General features: G+C 51.4%; 1 protein-coding gene across 1 annotated transcript; it reads right to left on the minus strand.

Annotated features, from left to right (window-relative positions):
* Positions 1-210: 210 nt before the first annotated feature.
* On the minus strand, positions 211-6607 carry ZNF503 (zinc finger protein 503). Its single transcript, XM_069240795.1, has 2 exons — positions 5723-6607; positions 211-2473 (listed from the first exon to the last, which is right to left on the minus strand). The coding sequence occupies exons 1-2, from the start codon at positions 5936-5938 to the stop codon at positions 1139-1141; spliced, it is 1551 nt and encodes a 516-aa protein (XP_069096896.1). The 5' UTR covers positions 5939-6607; the 3' UTR covers positions 211-1138.
* Between the last annotated feature and the right edge of the window lie 5911 nt (positions 6608-12518).

Consider the following 12518-nt stretch of genomic DNA (forward strand, 5'->3'; position numbering starts at 1 on the left):
AATAAGTTCATTGTACTGGCATTTTTTGTTGCAAAGTCTGAGATGTTCTCCTTAAACTGTAGTATAGTAAAGGTGTTCTTTAGGGGGACCAGTTTTTTTTTTGTTTAACATTGTTCTCATGGGCTTGGGAGGGAAACTAGGTCTTGCACTACATTCAAAGCACAGCCTTTAACAAGAGACGAAAAAGAAAAAATTAGATTGAGTAATAAATAAGTAAAAACCCTTTAATACATCAAATATACGGAATTATTTTTTAATCTTTAAAGCAATACATTGTCTCTTGATTTTTTTCAGTACATGGCAGACCTTACTCAGCCCCTATGCACAGGATGGACGTAAAAATAAAATAAGTGTTAAGTGTCCGTTGTTGAAGAAAATAAGGCAAATGAGGTTTTCGGAGTAGATCTTTTTCTTGCAACCTCCCCTCTCAGTCTCGAATACTTTACAAACAAAATAATTATTTCAGGTGGCAAAAAAAAATAATACGGCGGGATTTGAAATGGGAAAAGGACAGATATAGCCAGTCTGGATTCTGTTCGAAGTCACAAACATGCAAGGGGGGGGGGGGGGGGGGGGGGAGGCGTATGATCAGAGAGAGGAGCTCACAGAAGGATGAAAGATCTTCGTAATCCGGCCCTCAGAAGAAAGAAAACGCATGGTCTGTCCTGCTCCTGGAGACAGGGAAATAAGAGTTCTGTTCATTCGCTGGAGGAGGCCATGTGCGTGAAGGCCTCGTAGAGGGAAGTGTCTGTGACCAGGCCCATTGGGTGGTAGCTGTCCGTGACACTTAAGAGGAAAGTATCTGCCTGTCCAGGCCAGCTGAAGGGGTGATGTCTGTCCGTGCCTCTGGAGGGGAGGTGTCTGCCTTCCCAGGTCCCTGGAGGAGCGGGTTCTGTCCACGCTCCAGGAGGGAGGAAGTGTGTTGACTGTCCAGACCCTAGGGGGAGGCATGTTGTCCAGGCCCCTAGGGGGCTGTGTCTGCCTGCCTAGGCCCCCGGAGGGCGATGTCTGCCTGTCCAGCCTTCTGACGAGAGCGATGTCTGTCCAGGGGAACCTCCCGGCGGAGCCCCCGCTCTCAGGCCTCTTCCTGCTTGGAGCTAACAATAAATAGAGCACGCAGTCCGGGGCGCAGGGGCCCTCACTGGTAGCCCAGCGCCGAGGCCGTGGTCAGTCTCTGGCCGTACAGCGCGTAGGGCGAGTAGTAGTGTCCCTGCGCCGAAGCGGGCACTGGCAGCGGCGCCCCGGGCCCGCCCTGGAGCGGGCTCTTGGAGTAGGGGTGGTAGCGGCTGCTGAGTCCGTAGGCGGCGGCGGCTGCTGCAGCGGCGGCGGAGTGGTGGTGCGGGCTGCGCAGCGCCAGCGGGCCCGGGCTGCCCGAGTGCGGCAGGTGCATGTGGCAGGCCATGGCCGCCGCCAGCGACGACGAAGAGCCCGGGTAGGAGGCCAGCAGCTTGTCGGCCCCCGAGAAGGCCGTATGCGTCCGCAGGTGCGCCAGCAGCTCCTCGGAGGAGGGGAAGCGCTTGTCGCAAGGCCCGCTGGCCGACACCCAGTTGCAGACGTGCGGCTGCGGCTCGTTGGGCAGCATGAAGCCGTAGGGGTAGAGCGGGTGTCCGGAGAGCGGGTGCTGCTGGGGCAGGCTGGCCATCGGCGGCGCGCCATACAGGAAGGGGTAGCCCTTCAGGGTCTCCGGGCCCCCGCCGCCCCCGCAGTGGTAGCTCAGGCAGTACGGGTCCCGGCACAGGCTGGCCGTCATGACCGAGGCGGGCGGCGAGGCCCGGGAGAGCGGGCTGGAGCCCGCCCCCTTGCCGCAGCCCAGCCCGCCCGACAGCGGAGAGCCCTTGCTGTGGTCCAGGCTGACGCCGTGCTGCAGGAACTGGTGCGAGTAGCCGCCGTAGGCCGAGGCCAGGCTGCCGGCGTAGCCCAGGGAGGCGGGCGGCAGCGGGAAGACGGTCTGCCCGGGCTTGTAGGGGGAGACGGGCGCCACCAGGCCGCCGCCCAGCGCCGCCGAGGAGGACGAGGAGGAGGTGGGGGTGCTGGAGGCAGAGTCGGAGCACATGCCCTTGCCGGCGCCGTCCGGCTCCAGACGCCCGTGGGTCCCGGCGGACTCCTTGGCCGACTCGCCTTCCTTCTTGTCGGCCGCCTCGCCGGCCTTGGCGTCGGGCGGCAGCGGGGAGTGCGAGGGCGGGGAGCCGGGGCTGCCGGTGCGGGGCGTGAAGGGCTGGCAGGCGGCGCTCGGCACCCGGAAGCCGGCCTTGTCCGCGGCCTCCTTCTTGCCGCTCTCGCTCTGCTTGGAGTAGGGCTTGAAGCTGGACTTGTCCTCGGCGCCGATGTCGCTCAGCTTCAGCGGGCCCGCCTTGTCCTTGTCCCCGCAGGAGGAGGAGGACGACGAGAGCTTGGACGAGGGCGACGGGTCGGGCTTGCCGATCTGCGAGCAGGTCTGGGCCAGCAGCGCCAGCGGGCTCTTCTTGGCGTCGAGCTGCGGGGAAGAGAGGGGGAGAGGGCGTTAGAGGGCGCTCACCGGCTGGACACACAGCACAACACCACACCTAAGCGAGCAGCGCTGCACCTACGGGTATTGCGGTTTTACAAAATACCTTACAATGCGAGACACTGTGGATACATTACATACTGAAATAATGCAGCATTTCTAGAACCATGAAAGGGTATTATTCCCACATATGTACTCGTCTTAAACAGTACTACATTACTTTGAGGATTACGTACTGCCAAACCTTAGTGGTTTACACATTGTTTTAAACGTGATCTCCAGAGTGTTGCACTATTTACAGAACCACGTGCACAGGTTTTACCCAAGCTAAGATGTTTTTAAATTTGGCTAGAGTGACCCTTGGAGTGTTGCTGAATTCCAGAGGTAAACCTGACTTACTTCTAGAATTCTAAGTGTCCAAGAGTAAGTTACCCAACTCGCAGTACTTTTGTCATTTGGCCAAGTGTCTTTAAAATTCCAACACCAATAGCAGGTTTACCACTGAATTAATTAGGTTAACAACAAAGAGTGCATTTGGTTCTCTGTTCAGTCTACCCATATAAAGCACTAGCTAATTGGGGTGCCTGCATGGAAAGGTAGTAAGTAGCAACGTTATTTACGAAATCGGCCCGGGTCACAGGTTTTTGCCGTAGTTTACTCGTCGAGTACTGTTGGCACGCAGGAGTAAGTCCGCAGCGCCCCGAGAAAATGTCACACCTGCTCATAGCAAAATGTTTTTGAAACGGCACAATGTCTTTAATTTAATAAAGGGTGCATTAATTGACTTCTGTGCGGTCTGCCCACAGAACTGTCTAATTGGCAGCACCACATGTAAAACTATTGCTAAAGCTTAGCTTTTTACATAACGCACGAGTTTGAGACGTCATTTAAGCACCAACTGAGAAAGCGACCATGGAATCTAAATTGAGTCCCTTGGTTCCCTGATCTGTTCTCTACATGGCAATACTAAGCCAATTAATTGGAACGATTACATATACAAGTAACATCAAATCTCAAGGCTTTTATGGTATTTGAAATTAAGAAACAATTTATACGTTTCCCATTGGAAGGTACAAGTAAACAATGAACAAAGGCAGGGAATTAGTCCTCTGCTCAGTATTCCAGAAAACTGCTTTTCACAAGACTGTTAAACGTACACCTACTATCAAATCTTAGTTCTTGACAGCGGGGCTAACGGTAAACTGCAGTCTAGTTTACACACAGTAAGGTTTTACAAGTCTGGCAGCTTTAAGATGTATGTTTTGTCTGGACTTTTGGGCGCCGTATGTTGACACATAACTACATTTTACGAATGAGGAAAAGAAACCACTTCAAAATACACCATCCGTATGCTGGTGGCCTGAACTGTTTCAGAATTCTTTTATGTCTATAAATTATTTTTTTCATTAGACAACTGTTTGTACTAACAGGCCGTCTGAATATTAAAACTACATTTTACAAACAAGTGTAACAATTCTGTTAGACTACAGATCAGCACTTGGAGGAATTATTTTGCATTAAACAGTCACACCCTGGCACAGCACCTCTAAATGGTCAAGCTGTGGGTGAGTTCCACGTAAACAGAGGTTCACTGTTCCTATTCCAACTTCCAGTGAGGACATGACGTAGGGATGAGTCGAATTAAACCGGAAGATTGTGCAGAGGGTGTAAATATTCGTGAGGTAGACAGACTATCTTCAAAATGCCAATGAAATGTGGGCTGGAGACCTCGGGTTAGGGGCGAGGGCATTTTAAATACAGTCAAACAACTCAAAGGAGATAAACTTGGCCTCCAGAATATCAAACTAAACCATAACAGTTTTATAAACTTTTCCTGCGAGAGCTGGGCGCGGTGCTTGGCAGGGTGCCTTGAAACATTTGGTAGGTGGGTGGCATTAAAGACTCAATAACTGAGTGATATAACAGCATATTAAATAGTTGAACACGTCACTCTTTGAAGTCAAACACGTGTTTTTTCTCCCATGTCCTCCAGGCTGTATTTTACATGGCCTGCACTCCTCGGTCTGGATGTGATGCTGCCACCAGCCAGTCTCAGGTGCGGGGCTGGGGGGTGCTGCTCACTTGGCCTTTCCCTCCTGTACAAGAGCCCGGACCACCCCATCACTTCGCCCCGGTTCTCCTAGTTCGTGCTTTAATAGGCCGCCTTCTGCGATTTCATCTAGTCCCTGGCTGCCTGAACACCCACGGACCCACGCCTGGCAGCAGCTCGTACAGATGCCACAGTAAACATAGCCAACCTCGGTGTGTGCGTCACTGTCAACACGCAAACTCCTGTGTGCGAAGGTGCCACTGTAAACACAAGCCTTCCGTTCATGTCACTGTAAACACACCAAACTCCTAAGTCTGTATCTCACTGAGAACGCGCTAAAACGGTGTATGAAGGGGACATTGTAAACACCTAACTCTCTTATGTGTTGGATGTATCTTAATAAAAGCATGCAATCTTTTGTGTGGGAATGTGTCACTGTGAACACACACACACACACTACTCCACTATTTTTAAATAAATAACCGAAAGCATACCAAGTGCCACTAACGGCAGACAACAACCCCAATAAAAACACATCAAACTCCTATGTAAGGAAATGAGACTGAAAACGCACAAACTACACTTACAGGGTGCCACTACAAACACCAGCCTCTAGAAGGTGGCCTTGTGTGCCCGCTTTTCCCGATCTGTGCTCGATGCACACTGCAAATATCATTCATGAAGCTGTCACTGTGTGCACAACCTCTTCCACAGTTAACAAAGGTGCCACTCTAAACACACCAATCACTCATTTATAAACGTTGCCCTGAGTGATAAGAGTTGCCACAGCAGGTAAACAAGTCCTAAAACTAAAGCCACACTAATCCGTTACTTATACAAAATGTGCAACTACAAACCACCGTTCACCATGATACCCTTCCTTTTTAATCCTGACGCCTGAGTATGCACACTACAAACTCATGTTGTAGAAACACTACTCTAGGTATAACACACCTAAGACCTATTTATTGGAGGTAGCACTGAGGCACAAACCTGACCCCTATCCTAGGAGTCCTTAAAACAAGCATCACCCTCCCCTCTTTTAAAGGGTTCCTTCTTCTGGAATATGTGGTGGAGCCATGCGCATGCCCTGTAATCCCACTCCCAGAGACCCGCACTTCATGTCTGGGGCGGTGGCCGGGTGCGTCCCTCCTATCCCAGCTCTCAGTGGCCCCAAGCGCTCTTACCTCAATGGGACTGACGGGCGTGGAGGGCAGGGGCTGCAGATATTCGGGGTGCAGGATGTGTCCGCTCCGGGCCGTCAGCATCTTCAGCACCTTGATAGGGAGCCGCTGGGCCTGGCGCGCTGGGTCCGAGGGCGGCACGGGGTGCAGGAAGGCGGCGCCGGACTGTTGGCCGAACACACGATCTCTTGCGGCAGAAAGCGAGGGCGATGTGATCATGACCCAACTGGCATGGGGGCGGCAGGACAGGGCGACCCCCGCAGGGCCGCCTCCGGCGGAGAGGGGTGTCCGAGGGCGGTGGGATCCAGGGGTCCCGGTGCGCAAAGAGCAGCCGGCGGCTGCAGGGACCCACAGCGAAGCGCACCAGCGGTCACTGCCAGTGAGGTGCCAGCCTCTGATCTCAGAGGACTCCGCCGGATGCCGCCTGCTGCCTGTCCAGGCTCCCGAACGCTGCCTGTCCCACCTCGGGCACTGCAGTGCGTCTGTCCGAACGCTGTTCTCTGCCTCTCCAAGCTGTGGCAGTCTCTTCGAAGCACCAGCGGCTGCTTGTCCTGGCTCTTGCACTCTATTTCTGCCGGGTCCAACGCTCTGCGTCTGAGCAAGCAGTGTCTCTCCTGGGTTCTCAGCGCTGTCTCTGCAGAGTGCTGCCGCGCACTCTCCCAGGTCCTTCAGGTGCCCCGGTTGCGGCCCCTCTGTGTAGGCTGCAGTCTCTGGCTCTGCTTGGTCTGTACACCTCGCCCTCCCAGTGCGTGTGCCGCCGTCCCAGGCTGCGCTTCCCCCTCTGCTGACACCGCTCGCTGCTGCTCCTCCTCCTCTCCTCTGTGCTGTGTGAGCTGTAACCCGCCCAGCCCCGGCTCTGGCACAGCGACTCACATCAAAAGCAGCAGAATTAGGCTGAGATTAAAGCCTTTGCCGCCTTCCAATCAAATGGGACCCCGAGGTGATTGGAGGGTCAAGGGGATGTGACGTCCCCCTTTCTTCTCTGCCTCTGTCTGTGTGTGAGTGAGGAAGAGCCTCCCCCTCCCACCGCCTCTCACGCGCGCAGGGTACGGGCTGGCCTTTCATTCTTTGGTTGCTGACACCCTCCGCTTCTCTTTCCCCCAGAGCAGCGCGCGCGCCACCTTGTCCATCTCCTTAATACAGAAGAGATCAGAAGAAAACACAAGTGTGGGGAAATAGCGCCCGCGCACATAAGGGTTTTTGGAGAAGGTAGGGGCAGGGCAGAATCATTCACCAGGGACAGAGTCTTTCATTTCAGGGATCCGTAGGGTACAGTTGTGCCTTCACTGTACCCAGAGCCTAACTATCCATTGTACAGCACAGGGGTGTACTTTAAATTGATGCAGGTCTAAGGGCCCACCGAACCCTGATTATCGCTTGCATCTCACAGTTCAAACTGGCCAGGGGCCCCTTTCCTTCCTTGCATTAGGAGTGGCTACCCACTGGTACAACAGCATTAGATACACAAAGAACCAGTGGTGTGAAGGGCCCACTTCACCCAAATTATATATATATATATTTTACTAGTAAACGAGGGGATGGTGGGCCTTAATCCTTCCCTGCATTATGACATGTTGCAAAATTCCTAGGCCAGAAGCTAGCTGTATACATTTTCATTAGAATCAAAATAGTGCACAGCTGCCCAACATCTTCCTCTTACCCTGGTCAGCCTCAGTAACTACTATTCAGCCACTAACACATTGCATTCTGGGACGTGTAGTTACACCGAATTCTCTAAATAGTGACAAAAAACATAGCCTGGCTGAGAAAAAAACACCAATGGCTGAAGATGTCCATTCAACATTGCTCCGTGGCCCTAAATACCGCCACACAACTTACTGCAGCCAAACTAAGAAAGCGGCTCCTATCCGCTAAGTTGTAAATAAAGCGCGCCCGAGCGAGCCTAGCCCGGTCCCTCTGTGCGGCAAACATAAGAACAATCCGCCCTGAGAGCGGCAGCCCGAGCTCGCCAATCAGGCATGTGATGACAAGAGCAGCCCAGTGCAGAGATTGGGGAACGCAAGGGTCACATGTTTTCAATATCCCCTTCATCTCTCTTTTTTATCTCCACCCCTCCGTCACTTGTCAGTGCTGCCCGACCGCAATCAATCAGTTATTTGTCAGCCCCTGTCAATCCGCCCTTGATTCATGTCAGCTTTTGTTGCTGATTACAAGCCTGGTGTGACTCGAAGGAAGAGAGCGCGCGGAGGGGGGAGAGCCGAGAAGTCTCCTTTCAAAAGAGCCTTTCAATTTAAGGAAATAAATCGTTCTCAGAGTAAACTCAATTTGTATGCATACAAAAGGCAGACCTACTTCACTTAGCTCCGGCGACCCGGACAACCCCGAGCTGCACTCCCTCCCGGTGCTCACTTTTAATTTAGAGGGGGCACTCCTTTTTTGGGGAGGATAAAAACCCCATATTTGTTAGGTGTTTACAATATTTCTGGCAGCCTCGATGAAACACTCTCGTTGGGCTCTTGTGCGCGTGTGTGCGTCGTTTCTCCTTCATCTCGCGGCCGTCAGTCAGCGCTGGCGCGGGAGGACTGTTTAAAAACAGATGAAGATTGACAACACGGAGCGCTGCTCGAATGCCAATACTGACAGGATGAACAAACGACTGCGCGGGATCAAAGGAAGGGCCGGGGCCATTCATTACGGCCCCCGAGCATTTCTGCACAATTACAGCCTTCTCACTTCGGCTATTATATTGATTCCCGATGCCTCGAGCAGTTTTATCACCAGCAAAACAGCTTATTTGTTGTCAGTGACTGTGTGCGCACCCCTTCGCCCTGGCTGACTGGGTGGGGGGGCGTAGGGGGGAGCTAAATATTCGCTGCAACAATATTTTCAGTTCAATTGCCTGAATTGTTTTTAGCGGCCCGCTTCCATCGAAGCGAAAACATACGGAGCAGAGGCCAGGAGGCAAATGTTTATGTTGTGCGATCACTTTCCCTGATCCTATTTGCGCAAAAACATAAAACCGTCCTGCTTTTGCGAATGTGTTTACACACCAGCTCATGTTTTGTGTATTTTAGGGGTTCCACAGAATTAAAATGTATACATTTTCTGCCTGAACATACACAACAGTGCCTTAACGGGTTTGTGCATACAGTGTCTATCGGTTGCATACAGTCAACAATGTTCAACACAAATAGAGATTATGACAAGGTTGTGTTTTAGAAAACACGCTTTACATTTCAAGTCAAAGTTAAATTATCAGTTAGTGTTACACTCGTGTGTCTGTCCACTGAATATTAAAATATGTTTATCTGGACTACTTTAACCCGAGTTGTGAATTCTTTTGGAAACACATTACTGGGGATTTATAAATACCTCGGCCCGAACATCCCCGACACAAAATGCCTTTGCACAAAATAATCAGCTAAAAATCCAGGACGAGTACGAGTCTTTTTTATCGTTTTCAGATCGTTTTATCAATAGCGGTGCCTGTTTATTTATTTATTCAACTATGATAATACGTGTTTTCACACCAAACGTGTCCATCAATGTGGAGCTTTTGTTTCCGGGTCAGGCATGGTGGCCAACACAACCTCTAACAAGTACAGAAAGGTCACGGAGATAAAACATGTTTGACAAGTGAGGAACAGGAGCATTGGGGTGCTGCCCAAAGCCGGACCTGGACTGTTCTTCAAAAAAACGGCTCCTCAAACACTATATATATTGGGTAAAGCGACCCCTTGAATGCAGTTTTAGAAACAACAGTTCTTCTGGACTATCCTGTAAAATATGTTAGCTTTTAGCGTGCTGTTTTCACTGACAAAGCTCGATTTTATAGCAGCAGACAGAAGGACATAAATAGATAGATAGATAGATAGATAGATAGATAGATAGATAGATAGATAGATAGATAGATATAAATGTATGTGAATAGTTACGTTTTCAGATTTTAAAAAAATCGTTTTTTTTTTATGAACAGCACAGTGCTTGAAAGGCCCTGGTGCGTGTGGTTCTTTATTACGGCGTGTACATTTAAGAAACAGCTGCACCAAAGGGGTTATTTTGGGGCGATTAAACATTTTCACCAACACAAGAACAGTGGTAACTGTTGGCTGAACCGGGGCAGCGTTGGCACTGAGAGGAATCCGCCTGGACTCCGCGACTTTTTTTGCAGAAAGGCCAGTCAGAGAAAAGCAGGGACATCGCAGGGGCACTCGACATCGGAGGGGCATGTGCCCGGGTCGGCAGCTAGATCCAGCTATGGGAGGGAAGCCTACCCGTGACCCCTGTACGCAGCACCAGCCCCCGGACTCTGGGCCACGTTTTCCGCAGCCCTCTCCTTTGTTGTCAGGCCCTTTGATGGATGGGGGCAGTAAAATTCGACAGGACAAAAAGCTGTGCCCTCCATTTGTGTTCATTTGCATGAAAGTGCTTAGAACAGCTGTTTTGCTCGCAGGACCGGAGAGGCCGCTATCTGTCCTGGCTGTATTTGTCCTGCCTCCCGGGGTGAAAGACTGCAAGATTAATTGCTTCGAGGGGGCTTCAGCGCTGCGAAGGGCCCACGGAGGGGAGGGCGCACTTTACATGTGAAACGGGCAGAATCAAAGGTGAGGCCGGACATGTGTAAAACAACTTGTGTATTGACATGCAGGGGAAAGTTAAAGGCGCCCCCGCCTCGGGAGCAGCTTTGATGCAGCCAGCAGGTAGCCCGGCCTCCGGTTTCACCTTTCAGACCAGTGTCAAGGATCCTTTGCTTTGCACACAGAGGTGTCCCACGCCCTTGTATAAAGGTGCAGTTATCCGAGAGAAAATCACTCAAACGTCTTGATGTTTGTTGACACACTAAAGGGTAGGAGGTGCTGATGTACACACACACACACAGATATTCCTACTGCACTTGTATGTATAGCTGCCGTAAATAACAGGTATCGCACTAACCACATATAATGATAGCCGCTTTATGGAGCGCTGAATGATAAAAGGCGATTGGCTTCCCTTATTTTTGAACATGGACTTTGCAGACATCAGCAGTGGGTGTTTAACTCACCAGGCACTGTGGCATCTACTGACAGACAAGAGATAGACTTTAATCCACCATGCCGCTGAAATATAACCCGCTCCCGTCAGGCCCGTGGGAGATTGAAACGAGGCATTCTGCCCTTGGGAGAGATATTGTCCTTTCTCCTCGCTGTACATTTTCCTCGGTTCAAAGAGAGGTGCAGCTTCCACCCCGAAGATGGTTCAGTCATCTACGTCAGTTAGGGGTCGAAGTCGTGACCCCTGGCTTGTCATTTACTACCTCTGGCACTGCTTTGCGAACCCCGTGCCACCTTGTCCTTATGGACCTCATTTGTGACCCCACTCTCTTTCTTTTCTGTCAATTTTTACTATACTGATTGTACCCGGTTTTTATTACACTAATAGTGAATAATAACTTTATTGACTGTTAGCTAGAATGTCCCCTTCCATTACAATGAGGTAAGTACAAATGTTTTTAAATGTATGATGTGTGCGTGCTTGAGGGTGACAGTGCGTTTAGGTGATAGTGTGTGTGTAAGTGTGAATGTGGGTGGATATCTAAAGTGTGTGTGTGAACGTAGAGGTCAAATGGCGCGTGATGTCACCTCCGCTACCCCTGGCTTTTTGGTGAAGTGACGTCGATGGGCTCAGTGCGTGTAGTTAGGAGGCTTTAGGAATCCGCCCTCCAGGGACAAATAAAAGGGCGAGCCCAAGAGTGAGTTAACCAGCGCCACTGAGCACTTCTTGTAGCCGGCACCGCTGGCGGGGGTGTCCGTTCCTTTTTCGAGGCACACAATAGACTTGATTGATTCCCCTGCAAGGGGTGAGCTGGCAGATACTCGAAGAGGGGAGACAAAGTTTGCCGCTGCCTTGAACTCTTCACTGCAGAGAGGGCTAATCAGGGCGGGGGCAGCGGGCAGGGCGGGCCTCCCCCTCGCCGCGGCCTCCCTTTCATCCCGGCCCGGATGGAGGCGCTCAATTAAAAGCCTATCACTTTGTAAGTAAATCAACGCCTATCAAAGTTGTCACATCAAACAAAACGATTATTATTGCGGCCCGCCTCCTCCATTAATCTCCCCGCGAGATAATCCGCCTGACAGGTCAGGCCGGCGGAAGGGAAAGCCCGGCCAGGAATCCTCAGGCTGCCTGGGCTTCGGGGATCCGGGGCCCCGGGTTTGGGTTAATTTCACTCCCACTCCTGAGAGCTTCGGGTTTGAACTTTCTCCGGTTCAGCTCGTTACACGGGGCAGCGGGGTCCACGCGTGCATCCATTCTACAGTAAATAACACACAAATAACACGCAACAAACACGAACCCCCGCGACCGACCCGGCCTCAAACCCAAAGAAAGAAAAACACGACCTAGTATCTAGTAACCCTTCTACATCTTCCCGTGAAACAGGCGGGAACCCACAGGTGAGAGGGGGGACCCCAGTGACCCCTCAGAAGCGGGCAGTCTCGCCTTCTTCCCCTGCCTGCCCTCAACCTATGTTACCTTTTTAAAAATGCAATAAATAGTTTTATACTTGAAGCAAAGCATATTTATCTGCATAATGTTTCTTTTGGCCAGAGCCTGGCGCCCCCCCTGGGACCAACTGCCCCCCAGTTTGAAGACCCCAGACTTAGAGTAACAGCAGTGTCCCCGTCGCCGTGCATCCTGCCTGGGTCCCCGAAGTGGCACTGGGCTCAGAACAGCCTCAAGCCGCCTCCTTACCTCCACTAAGCGGGCTGTGCACGTACAACTTCTTCCCCTGCGCTGCCTTTGGAGATTTTGTGAAATGCACAAAATTGCATTCATTTAACCGCTAATTTATCGCTCTCAA

Source organism: Pleurodeles waltl, chromosome 6 (assembly GCF_031143425.1).
Source record: "Pleurodeles waltl isolate 20211129_DDA chromosome 6, aPleWal1.hap1.20221129, whole genome shotgun sequence".
NCBI classification, from domain to species: Eukaryota; Metazoa; Chordata; class Amphibia; order Caudata; family Salamandridae; genus Pleurodeles; species Pleurodeles waltl.